The sequence below is a fragment of the Pholcus phalangioides genome, unplaced genomic scaffold, assembly GCF_987345545.1.
Source record: "Pholcus phalangioides strain wild (caught in Gottingen) unplaced genomic scaffold, Ppha-v1.0 ptg000004l_1, whole genome shotgun sequence".
In the NCBI taxonomy this organism is placed as follows: Eukaryota; Metazoa; Arthropoda; class Arachnida; order Araneae; family Pholcidae; genus Pholcus; species Pholcus phalangioides.
This window is the reverse complement of record NW_028301597.1, coordinates 16,249,697-16,270,108: the sequence shown is the minus strand read 5'-3', so window position 1 is coordinate 16,270,108 and position 20,412 is coordinate 16,249,697. Positions and strand designations below refer to the sequence as shown.

At 36.9% G+C, this 20,412-nt stretch overlaps 1 protein-coding gene across 1 annotated transcript in view; it reads left to right on the top strand.

Moving 5' to 3' along the window:
* LOC149086606 (cell adhesion molecule Dscam1-like) overlaps positions 1 to 20,412 on the top strand; it is a 129,247-nt gene that overhangs the window by 89,772 nt on the left and 19,063 nt on the right. Inside the window, exons 14-20 of the mRNA XM_089230987.1 lie at positions 404 to 535; positions 4,035 to 4,202; positions 5,161 to 5,231; positions 13,301 to 13,538; positions 18,228 to 18,326; positions 18,442 to 18,627; positions 20,008 to 20,301. Coding sequence (XP_089087113.1) covers positions 404 to 535; positions 4,035 to 4,202; positions 5,161 to 5,231; positions 13,301 to 13,538; positions 18,228 to 18,326; positions 18,442 to 18,627; positions 20,008 to 20,301 — 1,188 coding nt within the window. The remainder of the gene's footprint in view (positions 1 to 403; positions 536 to 4,034; positions 4,203 to 5,160; positions 5,232 to 13,300; positions 13,539 to 18,227; positions 18,327 to 18,441; positions 18,628 to 20,007; positions 20,302 to 20,412) is intronic.

Sequence of the window (20,412 nt, the reverse complement as noted above, 5' to 3'; positions counted from 1 at the left end):
ATTATTTATTTACTTATTTTCTGAATTTAATTGGGAACGGCAAAACAACATTCAAACTTGAACAGAAATCTTTCGCACAAACAGAATGTCTAACGAATAACTCTTTGAAGAGTGAATGAAAGAATTTAATAAAAATGTTTCTTTTAAATTTGATCAAAGATAGTACACATTAACAAAAATGTAAAATAAAATTAATGTTAGTTCCGGAAATTAATTTAAAAAAATAATAAATTCAGCTTTTATAAGTGCTAATTTATTGGAAATTTCTACAAATAAATTTCCTGGTGCTCTCACAAAATGCATAGGGCACATATTATTCACGGCATCTTGTCAACTACAATTATGTTTGATATACTGTACATCCATGTATCATCGAAAGCTGTAATCTAATTGTATCATGCAGAGCGACCAGATCCTCCGACGAATTTGGAAAGCGTGCACACCGGCAGCAGGAACGTGGTGTTAAAATGGGGCAAACCGTACAATGGCAACAGCCCGATTACGAAATACGTAGTGGAATACACCATTGGAAAAGGTATGGGTATACGCTTATTATCTATTAGCAACCACCTTATGTTTTTGACATGAATACGTCTGAGATTTCGAAACAGGGGTACCATATTAAATTTTTGAGTGTCGTGAAAAAATGAAATGTCTCTCTCTCTCACGAAAACCTTGATAATTCGAAAATTATGCGTGAACGAATGATATCACGTACGAATGAGCATATGAACACCAGAGGGATATGTACTTCTTGATCAGGGGAGTACGCAGGATCCACTTTTGAAGAAGCACAGAAGACTTGGGGGCACAAAAATTTTGTTGCCCAGAAATTTTTAGTTACCGCTTTTCAAAAAGCATTAAAATTAACAGTTGCCCTTAATATACATATTCATTGTCATAAATCATTGTGCCAGATCTTATCGTGGAACCACTATGCACCTGAGATTTCCCGTATGCAAGAACGTTATTTCTACTTTTTTTAGGGGGCGGGGGCAAAGAATATGTATTCAATCTTATATGTATATATATGTATGTAATATGTATATGTAATATGTATTATATATATATTGGACAAGGAGAACGCATGTACGTGCATCTTTGGCTGTGTTCCTTACATAAATATGTAAAAGAGATGGAAAAAATTGCTTTACAACCAAACAGAACCACATTTCCGGTGCTTTCGGACGGAGGGTGAGGTATTTATTCATTTATAAAGCATTGAGTGCTATTTCACTCATTTTGTTTGCTTCTTAATTGAAGAAGAAATATATTGCCTGATTCTTTAATAAAATATTTCAGGGATGTTTTAACGTATGGGCCCACTAAACACGACCCAGAGAACCTTCTGCGGTGCATAGAGACACTCCACGATAATGGGATCAGGTGCTATTATAAATAGCAGGTGCCGCTTGTTTTCCCCGTGGAAATTTGAACAATATACGAGGACCACATAATTTTAGTGCCCTCCGATGAGGGCGTCGCCCGAGGCTAACATCCAGAGGTGTATTTATAGTTCTTCTGACCTGTGGGCTATACATATTTTGCCGCCATTCACCCATTCTAGTCTAGATTTTTTGACTACTAATTCTCCAAATTAGTCGCCCCAGACTATAGTCGGCTTAACCCCCCCCCCCCCATAGCAAATAATTATGTCTCTGTGTCGCTATCTTCCGGTCGTTCACATGCACTATGTTCACAGCCTTTCATTCACACGCTCTAGGTCATTGGTTTCTTCTCTTGCTCACCAGCTCATTCTTTTAGTCACTCACATGCTGGCACATTCTAGGTTAGCCATACAAATAATCTAGATGGTCTTATTTTTTTGAATGACACTACCTCGTTAAAATTCAAAATAAAGAACAGCTTTGCGATATCAGTAACAAGAAAATTTTCTTGTTTGGAAGCTCTCCGGGATTTTGAAGGGTTCCGTGGGGTTTGATCATGCGGAACTCCAAAAAAAAAAGCAATCGCGGAACACCAGTTAGAAACCAGTGATTTAGATTTCTTGCGCCTCCTCCCCCAAAACAACACCAATTGTGTGCCCCCCCCCCTAAAGAGTTAATCTTTCTTGCGTACACCGTTGATGTGAAAAAGTCTACGAACAAATTGATTCCCTCAGCAGTAGCTTCGAAACCGGATGTCTGTGTGAATGCTAGTCAACAACAGTGGGTCAGAAGGTGTGAGTGCCGGTTCTCAGCAGTGGCGTACAAGACGTGGGCATTGGGTTCTTCTTCTTAGCTGTGGTGTAGGAGCTCGAGTCTGAGCAGCGACATTGGGTACCAACTTCACTACTCATTAATTCTACCCCTAGCGCTGGGTTGGGCCATCCCAGGTGATGGTCACTTGAAGCTCGTTAGGGATAATCTTGTTATCTATATGCTTCTGCCGGTTCGAACTGGGGACTTGACAGCAACCTTCACGGGAGGAGGGGGGGGGGGGTAGACGAACATTTTATCACCACGCCATTTGGGCTACGCTGTGTGCACTCGCCCAAAGTAGCGGCTTAGAAGTAAGGGCGTGTTGTAGGAACTCATTCTGATCACTCGTATCGAAGGGGGGGGGGGGGGGGTTGCTCGCTCTCGGCATTGAAATCGAATCAAAACGGTTGGACTGTGGATGCTAGTCAAAACGCCAATGGCATTGTATTTGGAGGCTCTTGATGTCTGGGGAATGTGCATATTAGTCCTCAGCAGTGACGCATGAGCCGTGGGGTTGTACGTGGCCCAACAACAAAAAGCTTCTCCTATCGAATGGAAACCTTTGGATAAGTTATTGGCACTATAAGGATTTGATTAACCCTTGCATCGGTGACATTGCTATAAAATGTTGTAGTGAGATTCATGCTATGCCTTCTTAACATCAAGTCAACAGTCAAGTTAACAAGTCGATATTTGAATGGTAATTCAAGATCTGATTGAAATTCAAGACTGATTGTATTTATTTAATAGCGCATTTATCCATTTCTATTCGTGAAATCAAATTCTTCTCAAAATGTGCTTTAGTTGATTGATTCTACCATTCTCATTCACGATTGTGCCTCCACATAATATTCTACGCCTTTCTTCTAGAGACCGTGTCGTAAAACAGCCCCCCCCCCCACATTGTCTTTTTTATTCCCTCTGGTATTAAGTTAGTTCGCAAGGTTTATGAATTTGTATTGTGCTATGGTCGACTCATTCAATATCAAATATAGCAGAAACGGGTTAATATCACATTCGATAATTAGCAGGATGAGAAATCGGTAAATATTTCAACGCAATTGTTTTCAAACGGTGCATACGTGACGCAAAAAAGTTACAATATCAAACAATTGTGTTTGTATTATAGTTAAATGAAAAGTCATATTGCATGAGAAAGAATTACAAGAAGTAATTCTTGTAATTCTTCTTGTTAGTTATATTTTTCCTGAATTTTGAGGTATATTGGATATTTATTTCCTGGCAAATTATTGTGGAATTCATAGTTAGATAGGTTTATTCATAGTTTTCCAGTAAATAACCATTCGGATGCTAGAATAAAAATGCCAATTAGACTAACAAAAGTCGGGAAAGTAATTCTTTATTTTCCTCACGTAATAAAACGAATACAAGCATCCTAAAGTTTTCTTCTTTTTTTTCGAGAGTGTGTTTAATTCCTATTCGAATTCAGCGGAGCAGATGCCATTAAACTTCGCGAACATATTACTTTAATCAATGAAGCGAAACGCAAATGGTTGCCCGTTCGTAGAGCCATTAGCATAGGTAAAGAAATGAGATTTTTGGAGAAATGCAGTAATTAGACCACACCATTTAACAAAGAAAATTAAAATAGATTTGCTAAGATTACACGCCGAACAGTTTTCCTGAAGTCACCTTTATAGCTGGAAGAATTAACAACGACGAAGTGTCTTTGCATGGATACAAACACACTGACCAAATACTGTTATTTTGTAGAAAAATCTATCTGAGTGAGTTTGGTTGAGCAATATTCGATGATTACGAAGTAGAGTATCACGAGCGGTGCATTCTCATATGATTTACGATTGCATTCAGATTCGTGGAACGATATGGTTAAGAGGCAATTTCTGAACGGTGATCAGTTACAACTGAACGCCCAAGACCTGAGTCCCATCACCAAGTATTCGTTTCGCATTTACGCCGAAAATGCGGTTGGACGGAGCATTCCTAGCGTTGATCTGGTCGTGATCACAGACAGCGAAGGTAAATAGTTTTCTCATTAAACTTGATCGAAAATGTAGACAGCGTGAACAGGGAAACCCTTATATCCTGGAATAACTCTGGAATCGTTGATCCTAGAACTATACTTTTAATTTGAAAATAAAATATCCAAATGACACGTGTAGACCCAAGATGTACGTCATTTATATTGAGAGAGGTTTTATATTATAAAAATATGACCACATTTATATTTTTGGTCACCCTCTCCTAAAAACCCAATTCAAAACGTTTGCACTGTCTCCCCTGTCCCCAAACAACAAAAAAATCCATGTTTTTGAGAGCAAATATACATATATTTGGATTCTAAAATTGCTGAAAATGAAAAAGAAAGGACCTCATAAATTAACAGATAAACTCATTCTACTCGCGCATGCTATTCTTTCCCTCATTTTCAATAATATCGGCATTCAAATATCTCAGCGAATACTATACTTTAACGTATGGATTTTTTCGGGCTCAAAAGATCCATACCTTTCTAATTGGGTTTTTAGGACAGGGTGACCAAATAAAAGGTTGATCTGGTCAAGATTTTTATTTTTTTATTTTATTAACCTTTTTTTTTTATATAGAACCCCTGTATTACGAATGACATATCTGAGGTCCACACGTTATTTGGATAAATTTTCCCAATAGGAAGGATGCTTCCAGAATCAATGGTTCGCGAGTAATTCTTGCAACCTGTTAGTGTTCTTGTTTTATGACAACGCGGAGTGCGTGATGTACTTTGAATCTATTTTTTTATTGAAATGGCGGTTAGCAAAAGCTATGATCCGATTTTTGTTTTATTGGATGTATTAAAGCTTAGCATTTCATTCCGATAATTATTAATGCTTAAATAATTGATTAAATTGCAAAAAGTTATTTTACTGGTAGTAGATATTCACAAAACTTCTGATGCTATCGTTACTTTTTTTTCCCTGGATTTCTTCGTTTCATGTAGTTCCCGGTAGCCCTCCAAAAAACATACGTGCATCAGCTACGGATTCAAAAACGATTCGAGTCACGTGGGACGTGAGTATAAGTTATTTGTAATACTCATTTTGGTATTAATTCATTATATGTCATTTTTAACAGTACAGTATAATAAGCCTCCGATCACATCCGATGGAAGCACCCACCTGTATATCTATACGTCACTTTTTCAGCTGAAGATGATAAAAAAATTTTGAAAAAAAGGAAATCGCTTCGAGAGCATTAGAGCCCATATTTTTTGCGAAGACGTTCTATCTGAAAGGTGAAAGGTCCAGTGTTTTTACACTACACACTGAAACCCTCAAGTTCTAATTTATTCACCGTCAGAATATTCGTTTAGAATATCATGTACCCGGAGTTCGTAATACTCTTTTAGCAACATTAGTATTGAGTGTATTCAAAATAGGTTTTTACATACCGATAAATACTTACATGCCCTTTTGAGAAATCCCTGGGTTGATATTACAATAGTGTCAACAGTGCTGTAGCGACGCCGTGAAACGGAGCCAGACTACGTCGTGTATACCAGAAGCAAGTTATATGCATACCCTCCCTCAGAGCAAATGAACTCGCCCATCCTCCTCAAAGCGCGTGCGGAGTGATTACACGAGCAAAACAATTCTGGATGAGGCGGTCGGAATACTGTCGCACTGTTTTCAAAACAAGAGCAGAAGAGCCATCAGGTCCTAGGTTAACCAAGGCTACTATTAAACCATACAGACACCTGTTCCATATTCCACTATACAATTTCTGACGAAAAATGTTGGAATTCGCGTGTATGTGTTGTGAACCCAATGTGAAGTTTGCTTCTCAGAAGTACTTGTTGTGTGTTAAACTAGCGCTGCCATCTGGCTTCCGAATTCGGAAGCAGACAGCTTGTCACCAAGGATTGCAAGAGGTGGGAGGTAAATCTGCATGACCTAACGAACACAGTGAAATGGCGGAAAAGTGTCTTCAAAGAGGGAAGTGAAAATGTGTCAGGCTATAGACCGCTCTCTTCGCGCCATCCAGAGATTAGGCAGCGCCAACAGTATGCAAATGCTTGCTGGGGACACGTTGTAAGCAACACTGGTGGTTATATCGAAGTCCTGTAAAACTTATAACTTTGCATGCATACTATATAACTAGAAAATAAATAGTTGCCACTACTAAAAAAATCAACCTATGTATGACTAAGTCTTCGGCCCGAATGCGTTGATGGTTTTTTTAACAGTATAATCACCTTTTTAAATAACCAAGTTTATTACACTGTTAAAAGTTCTGCACTTTGATTTTGATGAATCGATGATTTTACAGCAAATCAGTTTTCATTGCAATAGCACTGTCTCTATTTATGGAAATGTAATCTTTTTTCTTGTCCGACCATATTGCACTAACTTCTCCGCATATTCGTTTTCTCAGGCGTAGTAGTTGGTTGTCCTGTTGTTATTTAATATGACTTATTTTCTATCATATACATGTAAATATATTTCGTACGGTATTCAGTGTATATATTTCAATGAATTTTGATTTATTTTTGTATAATATACATTACTTTTCGACTTCTTGCTCGTTTGTTTGTGTTTCCATGTTAAATTTCCTAATTTATCTTCTTTATAGTTTTTGGAATGTGCTGTAAATCGATCGTTTTTCAGTCCACTCTAACTGGGTTTCTGAGAGACGCCCCTCCCCTTCAAACAACAATTATTTGAATTTGTGGGGGAAAATGGAACATCTAACAAATTCTTGATGAAGGGGAACAAAAGAGGAAAGGTTTCCAGAAGGGCAATGGAACATTTTTAGTCACATGGATTATCCAGTACCTCGAATTTTCGAGACTCGCATTATCGCAACTCTTCTGCATCAATCTTTGGAACTGTAATCGTTCCCACGTCATATCATTATATCGCACAAACGCAATATCTAATTGAATGAATGCGCTCTCTTGTGATCAATTCTGAAAGATGTCAATATCGCCATCCGTGAATTGATAACGGTATCAGAAGATTAAGGGTTACTATCTAGAATAGAAATGTAGCAGTGTCATAAAATGTGTTTTTTTTCTCGTCCAATTCTATGATCGGGAATATGAGTTAGAAATAATAAAAAATCGGGGTTTTTGGGTTAAAAGAAGCATATTTATATCTATGTTTCAATTTTTTTTTTTTTTTGATGCGAAACTTCTTTTCACTTACAATGAACTCTAATTTACTCCATCATAAAATCGCCACTTGTTGTGATCGCGGAATGTACGGATGTGTCACGGTCACAACTAAAATTTCAATGTAGACTTTTACGTACACCGATCTGCGGAACAAGTTGTTTTCTCATGGCAAATAAACATCCTAACATAAAACATTAAAAAAAAAAAACTTTGTTCAGCTTCAAAACACAAAAAGACGGACACCTGTTTTTTTTTTCTTCTTTTTTGGGACGAGTTCAACTTAACGAATCCAAATTTAAAAAAAATTAAACTTATAGACTGATGATTTTTAGACTAATTAGTATTCAGTGACATTTTGGCAACGGTATCGCATGAGAATGATACATAGTCAAACGGCCGTTAAAGCAACTAAATTCAGTTTTATATCTTAATATTAACGTGAAAATCTAATTAAAATTTGTATGTGAATAACATAAAAACAACATTAAATACTTGCTCGTTACTTTTTGTTTATTTTTCTCTGATAAGGAAAGGTTTTGTAGCATCTCCTAATTTAATTGATTAACGAGCGAGCTTTTTTCTTGCTTGAATTCAGAGCTCACCCTGTATTTTGATCGCTTAACACGTTCTCGCGATGCTCGCTTTATGGGCAAACTGTTAAGTAGGTTTAGATTTATTAATTCAAACTCTGAATACACGTAACTGAATTAAGCAATTTCGAAATTCGAGCAGGCAAAATTTATCAAAGTTTAATACCATTTATTACGCGCAACATGTTATTATTGCTTCACTTTGTTAATTGCGGTAGAATTTCCGGTAAACGATTAACATACGCAGATATGAGGAGCAAAGACGCATGCAGACTGGCAAAAATGCAGCATATATTGGGAAGAACGATTTGACAACAAATGATCTCATATATTTAATGCATCCTTTTATGTACAAATTTATCGATGACAAATTTTTGTTAATTATTTTACTACTGCTCGCGATAGGTTCGTATAGCGGGATTGATATTCAAGCGTCCGAGCTGATATTCAAGCGATATTAATAACTTCACGTGCCATTCTAATATAAACCTTGCTTTATATAACGGAATCAAGGTAAGCGTTGAAATTTCCCACAGTTATTAAATTTAAATTTAATACCTTTGTCCATATGCGTGCATACCCGTTTATGTGAGAGTATTCATTATCTCCGGCATAATGAATCATACAAACGCATATCAAATGTTTCTGACATCGGAAACGAACGTAAAGCAGGTAATGCTTAATACTGATGAAGAATTATATGCATATACTGCTTTTTTTAACCTTTGAAGGACTTTATTGATGTACTGTAGAGGAGAGACTGTGTCTGTGTGTTTTACCATGGAACGTTATTTATCAAACTTTACATTCAAAATCTCAGGTTTTATCGTAAAATTTCACTCAATTCATTTTTAGTATTTGTATACCATATGAAACATTGAGTGGTGTTTAAATTACCTTCCTATTCTATTATAACTGTCAGATATTGATTGGGCTGGCTAAAATTAAAAAGTTACAGCATTTGATTTTGAACTTCGAAACAGGGTAAAATTGCGAATTCAAAACATCATAAATATTGCCGAAAAAATAATATAATGATTATTTTTAAGATAAATCATATAATTTTAAATAAAAGAAATATCAAAATAACGACACAAGTATGATTATTAATATGCACACAAAAATAGCAATAATGGAGGTAGGAACGTATTTATGTAGATCATAGTTTCCAAACCTTTTTTGTCCCATCGCCCCCTTCTTCAGAAATTTTTTTCTCCCAGCGCCCCCCAACGCAATTTAACTCATAGAATCCTATGCTATATTCGTAGTTTCTACCGCCCCCTGGAACATTCCATCGCCCCCCGGGGGGCGTTAACGCCCACGTTGGGAATCACTGATGTAGATGAAATGGATATAATTACCTTATACTCTCTCGTAGAAACGAATATTAAAGGTTTTTAAATTTTTAAAATTTTCTGAGTTCTTTTGATGCTAAGTGATTTCATTGGAGATATATATATCTATTCTATAATATAAAATCACAAACTCGAAAAGGGCGTGTTGCTAAGCAACCGAGTGACGGAAGTGGGTGAAGTTTTTGAGTGACGGAAATCTGTTACGTTTTTGTGTTACGGAAGTCGGTTACGATTTTGGGTCAAGTATTCATTTAACTCTAGCACATATTGGGACCCATTTCACCCATCGGGACCATGTTATTTGCATGTACCGAGAGGCTCCCATATCCAACAGCAGGGCCCTTAGGCTGGAATTTAGATGGCGAGCCCCCAAACCAGCTTTTCAGGGCCCCTCTGTGGTTAATTTATAGTGTGAAAAATCAAAAAGTGATAAGAATCGTTCTGGTCCTGTCAGCCCTGACCTTTCGGGGGGGGGGGTCATGCCGAGAGGTATGTATATGTATAATATACATATAACAACAGTGCTGCCAACACACAGGGTCGGGGTACCCGGGGGGGATTGTACGTATACCTTCATGGGAAAGTTAGAAGTTTTCATTTCCAGGGGCGCTTGATGGATCTCATTGTTTTCTTGCTGCTTTAACGTTGAAAAATTTGCGATAGCGGAAGCACAAGATATATCCGGTCTGGGGGCTCCAAAAAAATTGCGAATTCGGTCACGGGTAGTTGCGTGGGTGGTCCTGGATTTTATTAGTTGGTAAAACGAATACAAATGAAAATGTTTCATGGCAATCGCAGCGGGGGATGACCGACAAGCTTCCAAGTCGGGGGCCCCCATGTTTACAGATTTCATTTCGGGGGCCCTGGATGAATCTCATTATTTCCTGTTGTAGAATTTGCAACAGCGGATGCTCGAGATAAAGACAGTCTGGGGCCCCACTAACAGTATGCGAAGTGGTGTCCCGGGTAATTGGTTGGGGGTCCTGGATTTTATTCGTTGGTAAAACGAATACAAATGAAAATGTTTCATGGCAATCGCAGCGGGGGATGACCGACAAGCTTCCAAGTCGGGGGCCCCATGTTTACAGGTTTCATTTTGGGGGCCCTGGATGAATCTCATTATTTTCTGTTGCAGAATTTGCAACAGCGGATTCCCGAGATAAAGACAATCTGGGGCCCCACTAAAAGTATGAAAATACAACGGGCAACTGATTGGGGGCCCTAGCTTCTATTCATTGGTAAAACGAATACAAATGAAATTTTTTCATGGCACTCGCAGTGGGGGATGACCGAAGAGCTTCCAAGTCGGGGACCCCATGTTTACAGGTTTCATTTTGGGGCTCTGGATGAATCTGATTCTTTTTGTATTTTAACATTATACAATTTGCAACAGCGGAAGAGTGAGATAAATCCAGTCTGGATTCCCCACTAAAAGTCTGCGTATTGTGTTCCCGCTACTGGATGTGGGGCCCTGGATTTTATTCGTTGCAAAATTGAAAAAAATGAAAAATTTTAGTAGCCCCTTACAGGGGTGTGTCCGACAAACTTCCAGGTCAGTGCTCCATGGAAATGTTGGTAGGTTCCAATTCGGGGCCCCTGGATGTGTCTCATTAATTTTTGTTGTTTAACATTGTAAAATTTGCAACACATCGGTTGCCCGATATATATCCAGTGTGGGCCCCACTAAAATTCAACGAATTGAATCTGGGGCCCCAGTTTCTGGGGGTGCTTGATGAATCTCATTTATTTTTTGTTGCTTTATCATTATTTTTATTCAAATTCGCTTCTTCTGTGAGCTGGTGCTTTCACACGTCTCTTTCCATAGCACGCTGATGAAGTGGGACGAAATAAACAAGATATGTTGTGAAGAGAAGTGGGGGGGGGGGGGGGGGTTGGCCGCTAAAGCGGCAGGGGGGTAGAGACCCCCTAGTATATATATATATTTATATATATACAACATGCTTGATGTCAGCATTTTCTATATCTCACACCTAGTACTATTTAATCGTACATGCACGTCGTACACATTCCTCTACGGAATTTTAACGAATTCGTACACATCGGAATGGGTGTTCTGAGTGCATTTGTGACCATTACGTATTTTTGCTGTTACAATTGTGCTTGTTTCGTGTTCATGCTGGTGCTTTCGTGTAGCTGCTGGTTACTTTTGAGTTGGATATTCATACAAAATAACATTGATTTCAACTTTTTATTTATATCTTCTCAAGCTCGAAAATGAAAATGTGTCTGTATTGTCTTTTAATATTCAACTGCATAAATTCATATAGCTTAGGATGTTTTTTAAAATTAATTTCTCAGGGGGGGGGGGATCGAAATACTTATCCTCCCCCTAAAAAAAGGAAAAAATATATATATATCCATTTCTATGTTTCCTTAAATCGAGATATGTGTATTTCATGAGTTGCGCAGGAAGTCGCCATATTGGTTAACTTATACATGTCCCTCAAACAAAAAGGGAGATATCCACGTGATCCAAAAAGCCTCATTAAAAAAAACCCGGGCAGCGCCGGGTATTACAGCTAGTCTTCTATATATATAAAACTGATTTTCTGTCTGTGTGTGTGTGTGTTCTCTATACAAATCTACAGTTTTAGACCGATCGTCGCCAGATTTTTCATATATACCGAACAGGACCGGGATTAAACCATAGGGCACTTTAAAAGTTCGTCAGAGCAGGGCAAATGCCCCAAATGGGCAAAAAACCGTAGGGCAACAATGGTTTTTGGGCCTCAACAATCATTTTCGGAACGTTTACTTTGGTTACCGTGGTTCCCTGGCAATGCGTTTCAGACGAGTATATGCCTTTACAATGGTTTGTCACTTCTCTAATCCTGTTAGTATATGTATAATAGTTTATGCCTTTGTAATGGTTTGCCACTTTTTCAGTCCTCTCAGTAATGAGGTTTTTGAATAGACGCCACACACATAATCATCATCAGCATCAATTTCAGGGTCAGGCAAAGGATAATCCCCATAGAAATCAGTATTAAAATTGATGATTTCACTGTAGAAATGCGGAAATTTAGTGAGATTTTCCACCACATCAATAATTTTGAAAATTGTATCGAATTCTCGATTTTCAAAATATTGAGTTCGCTTAGAGATGCGAAGCCCAGAAAAATTAAACATGAGGTAATTAGCCGGACCTACTTTTGAGTTGGATATCCATGCAATAACATTGATTTCAGCCGGGTATTTATATCTTCTCGAGCATGAAAATTAATGTCTCCGTATTGTCTTTTAATATTCAACTGTGCATAAATTCATATAGTTTAGGATGTTTTAAAATTAATTATTGGCCGATAATGTACATCGAAGGAATTCCACAGCTTTAATTAAGCATTTTTGGAAGCATAAACAGGCAGATGGATAACTTAAAATTCAAGGGGGTGCAAGCAGAAATAGAAATAATTAGCGCCCCTTAAAAAAGAAACCTATTCATTTCTATGTTTCTTTAAATCTAGATTTGTTTCTTTCATAAGTCCCGCAGGAAGTCTCCATATTGGTTAACTTGGACAAGGTTTGTACGTCCCTCAAAGAAAGAGAGAGGGAGATATCACGTGATCCAAAAAGCCTCATTAAAGAAAACCCGGGCATCGCCGGGTATTATAGCTAGTTACATATAATATAACAGCTAAATATAGCTCACTAAACGTGTAATGTTCACAAGAGGATTTGCAAGAAATAGGCGAACAATATTTTTTCTAAAACGTGTCTACTTTCAAAATATCTGTCAAGGTCACAGACAAGGAGCTGAAAGAATCAATTGTGGGATTCTGCATTTCTATTCTCTTGCACTCCAAAAATATCAGCTAGAATGCAATGCTATTAGAACTATTTCAAAGATTTACTGTGCTCAAGGTACAATAGTTTCCCCTTTCACACCAGTATCAATTTTTTTTTATTATTATCTAATTTTTGAGATTCGGCAAGAATCCTAATCAGAACTTTTTTTCCTTAAATTAATTTTTGCTCTTTCAACTTTTTTTTGTACTGCAGCCTCCCCTGCGTTCGATGCACCATGGATCAATTAGGGGATATTACGTAGGCTACCGAAAGGCATCATCAAACGAGCCGTTCGTGTACAAGACGGTGCAAATGCGCGATGGTCAAGATTTGACTTGTGACGTCACGGATTTGGAACGAGCCAAACAGTATGCGATCGCTATGCAAGCCTTCAACGAGAAAGGAGCTGGACCACTCTCTGACGAAATCGTTGTTCGCACCCTTGACTTCGGTGCGTGTACACCGTGAGTAATAAGCTCGGTTATTTTTTACTCATCCTTTCAATGCTGTTGCAATATTAAATGCAAAAAAAAAAAACCCCCAATAATAATAACAATTACTTCTAGGTTGCTGATTCTGTTTAAAGGAAACACGTCGGGGCTATAAGACACTGGTAAAAATTATAACAAAAGAAAGGAGTGTTTGTAATGTAGTGCGTTTACGAGGAGGAGGAACAATTTTTTTTCTGTGCCATTGGAAATTTTTTAGTTATAAATGACAACTTAACACATTTTGGAGATCATGGGTGACGTTTCCCTTATGGAATGATTTCCCGTATTTTTATCGAGTAAATCTGGTCAGTTGAGGTACATATTATTTTGTGTGTGTGTTGATACTTTTCCATCGGAACACCTCTCCCGGTTGGATAGAACCCCTTTGGCTGAACATATTTGGCCCGTGGGCCGGAGTTTATGAACCCCTTCTCTTGAATGTCAGGAACTCAAAATATTTCAGGAAAATATTCCTAATGCCTCCCCCTTTCAAGTACCGTATGCTTGACGTGATATCCTCCGGAAGTCGAGCCTGCGTACATTCCTATTTAAGTGAGGGAAACGTATGAAATTAATAACTATCTTTCTTGAGGAAGAGAAAAAGATAGAGAGGTAAGCTTTTTTAATAATCGCAACTTACTTTAATCTCAAAACATGTATCACTTGAATTCAGTAAATAACATTTTGCTCAATTCAATATCTTCATTGTCAGTTCATTCTCATGTCGATTCGATCACTAGGCTTCTCCTCTTCCTCCTTCCCTCCCTGCCAGCCCCTCCTTCTCCCGCTCTCTCTCTCTCTCTCTCTCACTCTGTACATAAGTAGCATATCAAATCGACAATATTTTAAAGAAAAATTCATATAATATTTATATTTCTTTATCACCATATTGCATGCAAAACTCAATTAATGTCAGCTTTTTAGATTTGATAGAAGTAAAATTCCCTTCATCTCTTTTGGTGCATAAAAGAAATGATTTTTAAGCATAAAATGGCATTTATATAAAATAAATTTCTAGACATTCATGATAAAAATGAATTTTATGTTTATAAAAAAAACAAGCATTTTAATTTTTTTTCGTCCAATTTATTGTTTATATGCAAAATGAGCAGAGTAGATGCATCCTATCTGACATGCGATGCGAAGATTAAAATTTTTAAAAACTGATATATAATACGTCAAGAGAGAGAGAAAGGTATTTTCGAATTAAGCTACAAAAAAGTAACTAAGTACAACAAAGAATGGAAACATTCGGAAAAAGAATACATTTTTAACGTAATTTTGCTCATAGTGTGTATGAAGATTTTTTTTTTAAATTTACACTGTATAGCCTGTATAAAAAAAAACGAATAAATTTCTTACGGGGATTTCAAGTACTTCAAAGTGGAATAGTAATGATATTAAACTGGATTGAAATAGACAGATTCATGTATCTCTATTCTCCTATTCTCGCCCCCTTCTAATAAGAAGAAAAGAGCTTATAGAAAAGTATTTTATTACTTTGGTAGAAAAGAAAGGGCAAAGAAGAAAAAAAAGGAAAGGAAAGCAATGATTTCTCAGATCCAAGTTAAATATACTTTATTTTATCCTTTTTTCCCCGCCGATGAAACGTTGCGAAAGAAGTAACGAGATTTTTGTACGACTGAACAATCCTCTTAATGAACCTTTCCTTTGAACTCGGTCATCGATTTTCTAATTCTATGCATTCGGCTTCGTTTTTTTACCCCTTTTCTTCTTATTTCCTCAAACTGTACTTTTGCATTATATATATATATTTATAAACTGGATTTTAATACCAATGGATTCTCGCCATTTTCTTACTCAGTTCGAGCTTGAGGAAAAAATAAAACTTTTTTTCCTCATTGATTCCTTCGCTTATTTCTCTATAACTCACTAATTATTTCTTTCCTCGTTATTTGTACGGTTAGAACCAAGGGCGTAGCCAGGGGGGAGGGGGACTTGGGGGTCTGGTCCCCCCCCCCGAAATGTGAGAAAATGACCGAAGAAAGGGAAAAAGATGGCCAAATCCATTGTTCTGTCACTTTGGTCCCCCCCCCGAAATGAAAGTGGTCCCCCCCCCGAACGAAATTTCTGGCTACGCCCCTGGTTAGAACATTTAGGAGAAAAATAGCCTTGAAATTTCAAATGAAAGAGAATAGAGCACCAGAGACGTTCGCACATGTGTTTTATACATCTCTCTCTCTCTCTCTCTCTCTCTCTCATATATATATCTCGTTATAATTTTTTTTTCTATATTTGAAAATGCGGATTTAAGAAAATTATTATTCCACATTATTTGAAATCTTTTGCAGTATTTGTGCCCTGTGTTATCTTCAGAATATCACAAGTTCAGGAATCACGGTTGAATATTAATAAATAAGTTTTAGTTACCAAAAGAGCTTTTTTCTCCCCGACTTGTATTGCAAGAAAGAAAAAAAATCCACTACCACGAAAAAAGATCCCTACTACTCAGGGGTTCTCAAACTTTTTCTGCCGCGGTGCCCCCTTTCTCTAATCAACCCTTGCCCCTAAAGCCGTATAACAAAGAATTGCTTCGGAAAACCTTTGTCTGGGCTGCCACTCCGTGCCGCACCTGATAAAGGTTGGCGGAGTTTCAGGGCGCAGCGGCGCACAGTTTGAGAACTACTACTGGTATCTGGCATATTCGAATGCAATTTACGGGAGAAAGTTAATATCACGAAGTTGTGCGTGTGTGTGTTACGGAAAAAATAGTTCAAATTATTTTTGTCGATAGAAGGCGCCGCACAAAAGGCCGGCACAACTGATTGGACCTGGACCTGTCTCCCATCCGGAACTACGTTCGAATCGTTCGTAAATCTTCAGCCGGCGATTCGTGCCTGAGGTGAAACAACTTCAACTACAATGCTTCATCCACCAATGAAAATCATAGTGAACATCATAATAAAAATGTTTGCATATTTCCAATGATTCGCGTCCTTGCAACGCCCCCTGTGAACAAAAAAATTTTTGTATAAAAAAATATATCCTTTCGTGAGAATAATTTTTTCCTAAACCGCATTCAGTTATGCAAATTCCTTTAATTTAAATGAATATTTGAACCATTTACGAATTTATGGGACATTAAGTAATACGTCAATACGTCAAGACTGACCAACAGCTGGCCCGCGGCCGCTTGTGACTGGTGAGGTGATTTTATGCGGAACGCGACTGGATAAAGTTGCGTATTTAAATTGGTTTTCTCATCTTTATTTAAGCCATCATTTTCCACACAGATCTTATTAGCATAATATTTACATTCATTATTTCTAGTGCCGATAGTAATCAACTGTTCTCAATATACTGCGTTTTCGTAGAGTCGAATCGTTCGCAAAGTTAGTTAAGAACATTCTTACCCACTTTGCTTCATCCACCAACTTATTGGGCGAGTTGCACTTTTGTGGCCTCTGTACTTGTACATATATATATATATATATATATATATATATATTGGTTTCAAGAAGGTATATATATAATATATATGCACACCCTAATAATTCCAAAAATCGAGAATGTGTGTGCCGTTGAATAAGAGAATTTCACACACAGACAAGATGATTTTTTTGTTTCGAAAACGGAGAAGCAGTCACCTCTAAATTTCATCATAGAAGGTTGTCGGCATTCCTCGTGGAAGGAGACTAACACTTTCTTAAACCAAAATATCGGTATTTTGGTTTCAAGAAGGTAAATCAAGTAAATAAGAATACATGCATCTCAAATCTGGTTCCGTATAATCTAATATTACCTGATGCACACGCACCGGATAATGGTGCGCGTGCACATCTTTCACATCTAGAGGTAGTCTGCCTAAGCCATGAGAAGCAAGTCCATTTTATCTTGATGCTAACAGGGGTTTGCCCATGGTAGTCAATACTATTCACACGACTGGCTTCTGGCACGCTTTTCATCCCAGTAATAAAACTCCCCTCAAAGTCTACTGGTACGTGAATCAATTCCTTGAGCGTCTATTCGACCCGTGTGGTCCCACACGTTGCCAAATCAGGAGTAAGGGATAAATTTTATTGCAGAAAAATGTAGGAAAAATTTTTTTTCTTGCGTAATTCAAATTGTGGCTGAAATTGAATGGACTAATTTGCAAAAGAAACAATAATTATTGATTGCATTGCATATAGTAGCTGGGAACGAGAAAAAAATGCACAGTATATTTATCAGTTTATGAATAAGTGAAGCCCGGGGTAATATTTTAATTACAAAATTGCCCGTTTTTCACTTTTTTTCTTATGGCGAACATAAATCTTCGACGAGTTTTCCGGATCACTTTACTGGTGTAGCTTATACAAGAAAGTTGTTCCTGGTGCAGCCCGCGACGCTGCAGCTGAGCATTATGCTTGTCTCAAATGCTGGTCTCTCTCTAATTATGGTGGTCTCTCTCTAATTATCATAATGATAATTCAAACATTTCAATTAAACCTGAAATGTCATTGGGTTAGGAATCTACTTTGATAAAATCATTTTTTCTTTCATAGAAAAGTGATCCATTACTTGTCTTCGTTTTTGTCTAATCATTTAAATGCAAAGCGTAATTCTTCAATTATAAATTGAGAGAGGGTTTTCCTATAACGAGCTTTTTTGTACATTACATGCGGATGCATTTGTTTCTTTTTCTACAGATCCCCCAAGTCCACCTTTACTGAAGGTTGAGTCAGTTACGTCATCCAGTATCGAGATAAGGTGGGAAACTGATAAGAGAAACGATGCTCCTATTTCAGGTGACTTTTAACTTTATTCGTTTCTAATCTATTACATGAAGATGTCTTAAAATTTTATGTCCATAATAAATTTTATTTTATTAAAAAAAAATGTTTTTACGTATTAACTTCCCAGGTTTTATTTTGAGATGGCGAGAAAGTAGCCTAGAATGGCGGGAAATCCAAATTCCACCAGAAAGGTTTCTGCATAATTTTACTGGCCTAGGTTGCGGTAGTCGCTATCAGTTTTATATATTAGCTTTCAACAGCATGGGGAAAGGGCAGCCAAGTGACGTTGTTTCGGCAAAAACAGAAGGTTCTGGTGAGTGAAGCGAACTTTACAATTATAATTTGATCGTGGAATTTTAAATTTTGATGTTTATAAAATGAAAAAAAATTAATCTTAATAAAATCGTAAAATTTGATCTTTTTTCTTTTATCGATATTATGATTTGATCGTCACCGTGAGACATTTTTTAGTAAGTGAAGAAGTGGAGAACTTGGAATTCGCAATTCAATTAAGTTATGGCAGGGCCACAAGGTTGGTCCGATAGTGGTTTGTAAATATTTTCCTTCCAATATTTGCCTTTCCCTGATGCAAATAAGCAGCAGTGCATACGCTGGCTACACACTGGCCCAGCTTGGCTCACTATATATATATATTATATTTATATATATATATATATATATATATATATATATATATATATATATATATATATATATATATATATATATATATATATATATATATATATATATATATATATATATATATATTATATTTATATATATATATATATATTATATTTATATATATATATATATATTATATTTATATATATATATATATATTATATTTATATAATTTATATATATATATATATATATATAACATGCATATATATATATGCATGTTATAAACCTAACCAGAAGTTTGTTTCTGTGTAATGCGTGTTATGTGTAGTGCTATTACCTGCCATCATTTTTTTTTTATAATTATGGGTGAAGTGTTTGGATAATTCTTCTGTTGTAGGCCTATTCATCCTTGTGGCTCTGAGCCATTTTAACGGCTCGAATTTCCACCTCGAAATTTGGAACCGCATGAGGCTACTGAAACTCTTCTTCCATGCAACACACGCCACATTGCGTAAATAAGTTGTCTTGTTGGTCTTGTCTTCTGTGTGTGTGCTGTATAGCATGCTTGCTCGGTTTGTAAGAGGACCGGGGTTCGATTTCCGACGGAGGCCAGTGGGCTTTCCTTTCTGAATTCAACTCGATATTAATATACAGAAAAAAGTCTTTCCTTTATCGCAAGTATTATTTTTATCAATTTACGAATTTTAACTTCCATTATATCTATCGGTTTGACTTGAAAAAGTTCATCTCCGAGATTTTCATCTCGATGAATTCGCTTTTCTGTCTGAGCTCAAAGTGTATGAAGTATTTTAGTACTTTCACGGAGTCATGACTGGAATATTATAATCATATTAGTTTATTGCGATAAAGTAAGTTTTTTTTTTTTTTTTTTCAAAAATAAAAGGAACATTTCAAGCACCAAGTCGACATTTCACGTTTTTCGATATTCGAACCATGTTTTCAAGTGTCAGGTTAACTATTGATTTTAGTGTCTAACATTTTCTTTTTGTTCTCTCGTTTTAAACATCACGTAGTTGAACTCAATTTGTGTTCTCCAATATAGAGCCAATTGCACCGAGAGAACATCGGTTCATCGCACGAAATTCTACAACGTTTCTTCTACGTCTGAATGCTTGGCGAAGTGGTGGATGCCCTATAAACTTCTTCGTAATCCAGTACAAACACCAGAGCGATCGCGATTGGACGCTACTTTCACCGAAAGTTGAACCAATAGAAGAAAGTGTCAAAATCCCGAATCTAATGCCAGGATCCTGGTACAATGTTCTTGTATCCGCTCATAATGGTGTTGGAGTTACAGAAGTCGAATATGTCATGTCAACCCTAACGCCAAGTGGAGGTGAGTGTTACAGATTTTCTTTTTCTGATCCAGCCTTTCTTGAAAATACTTGTTGTAACGCATACTATAATAGTTATTTACAAACAGATATGTTCAGCGATGTATGTATAT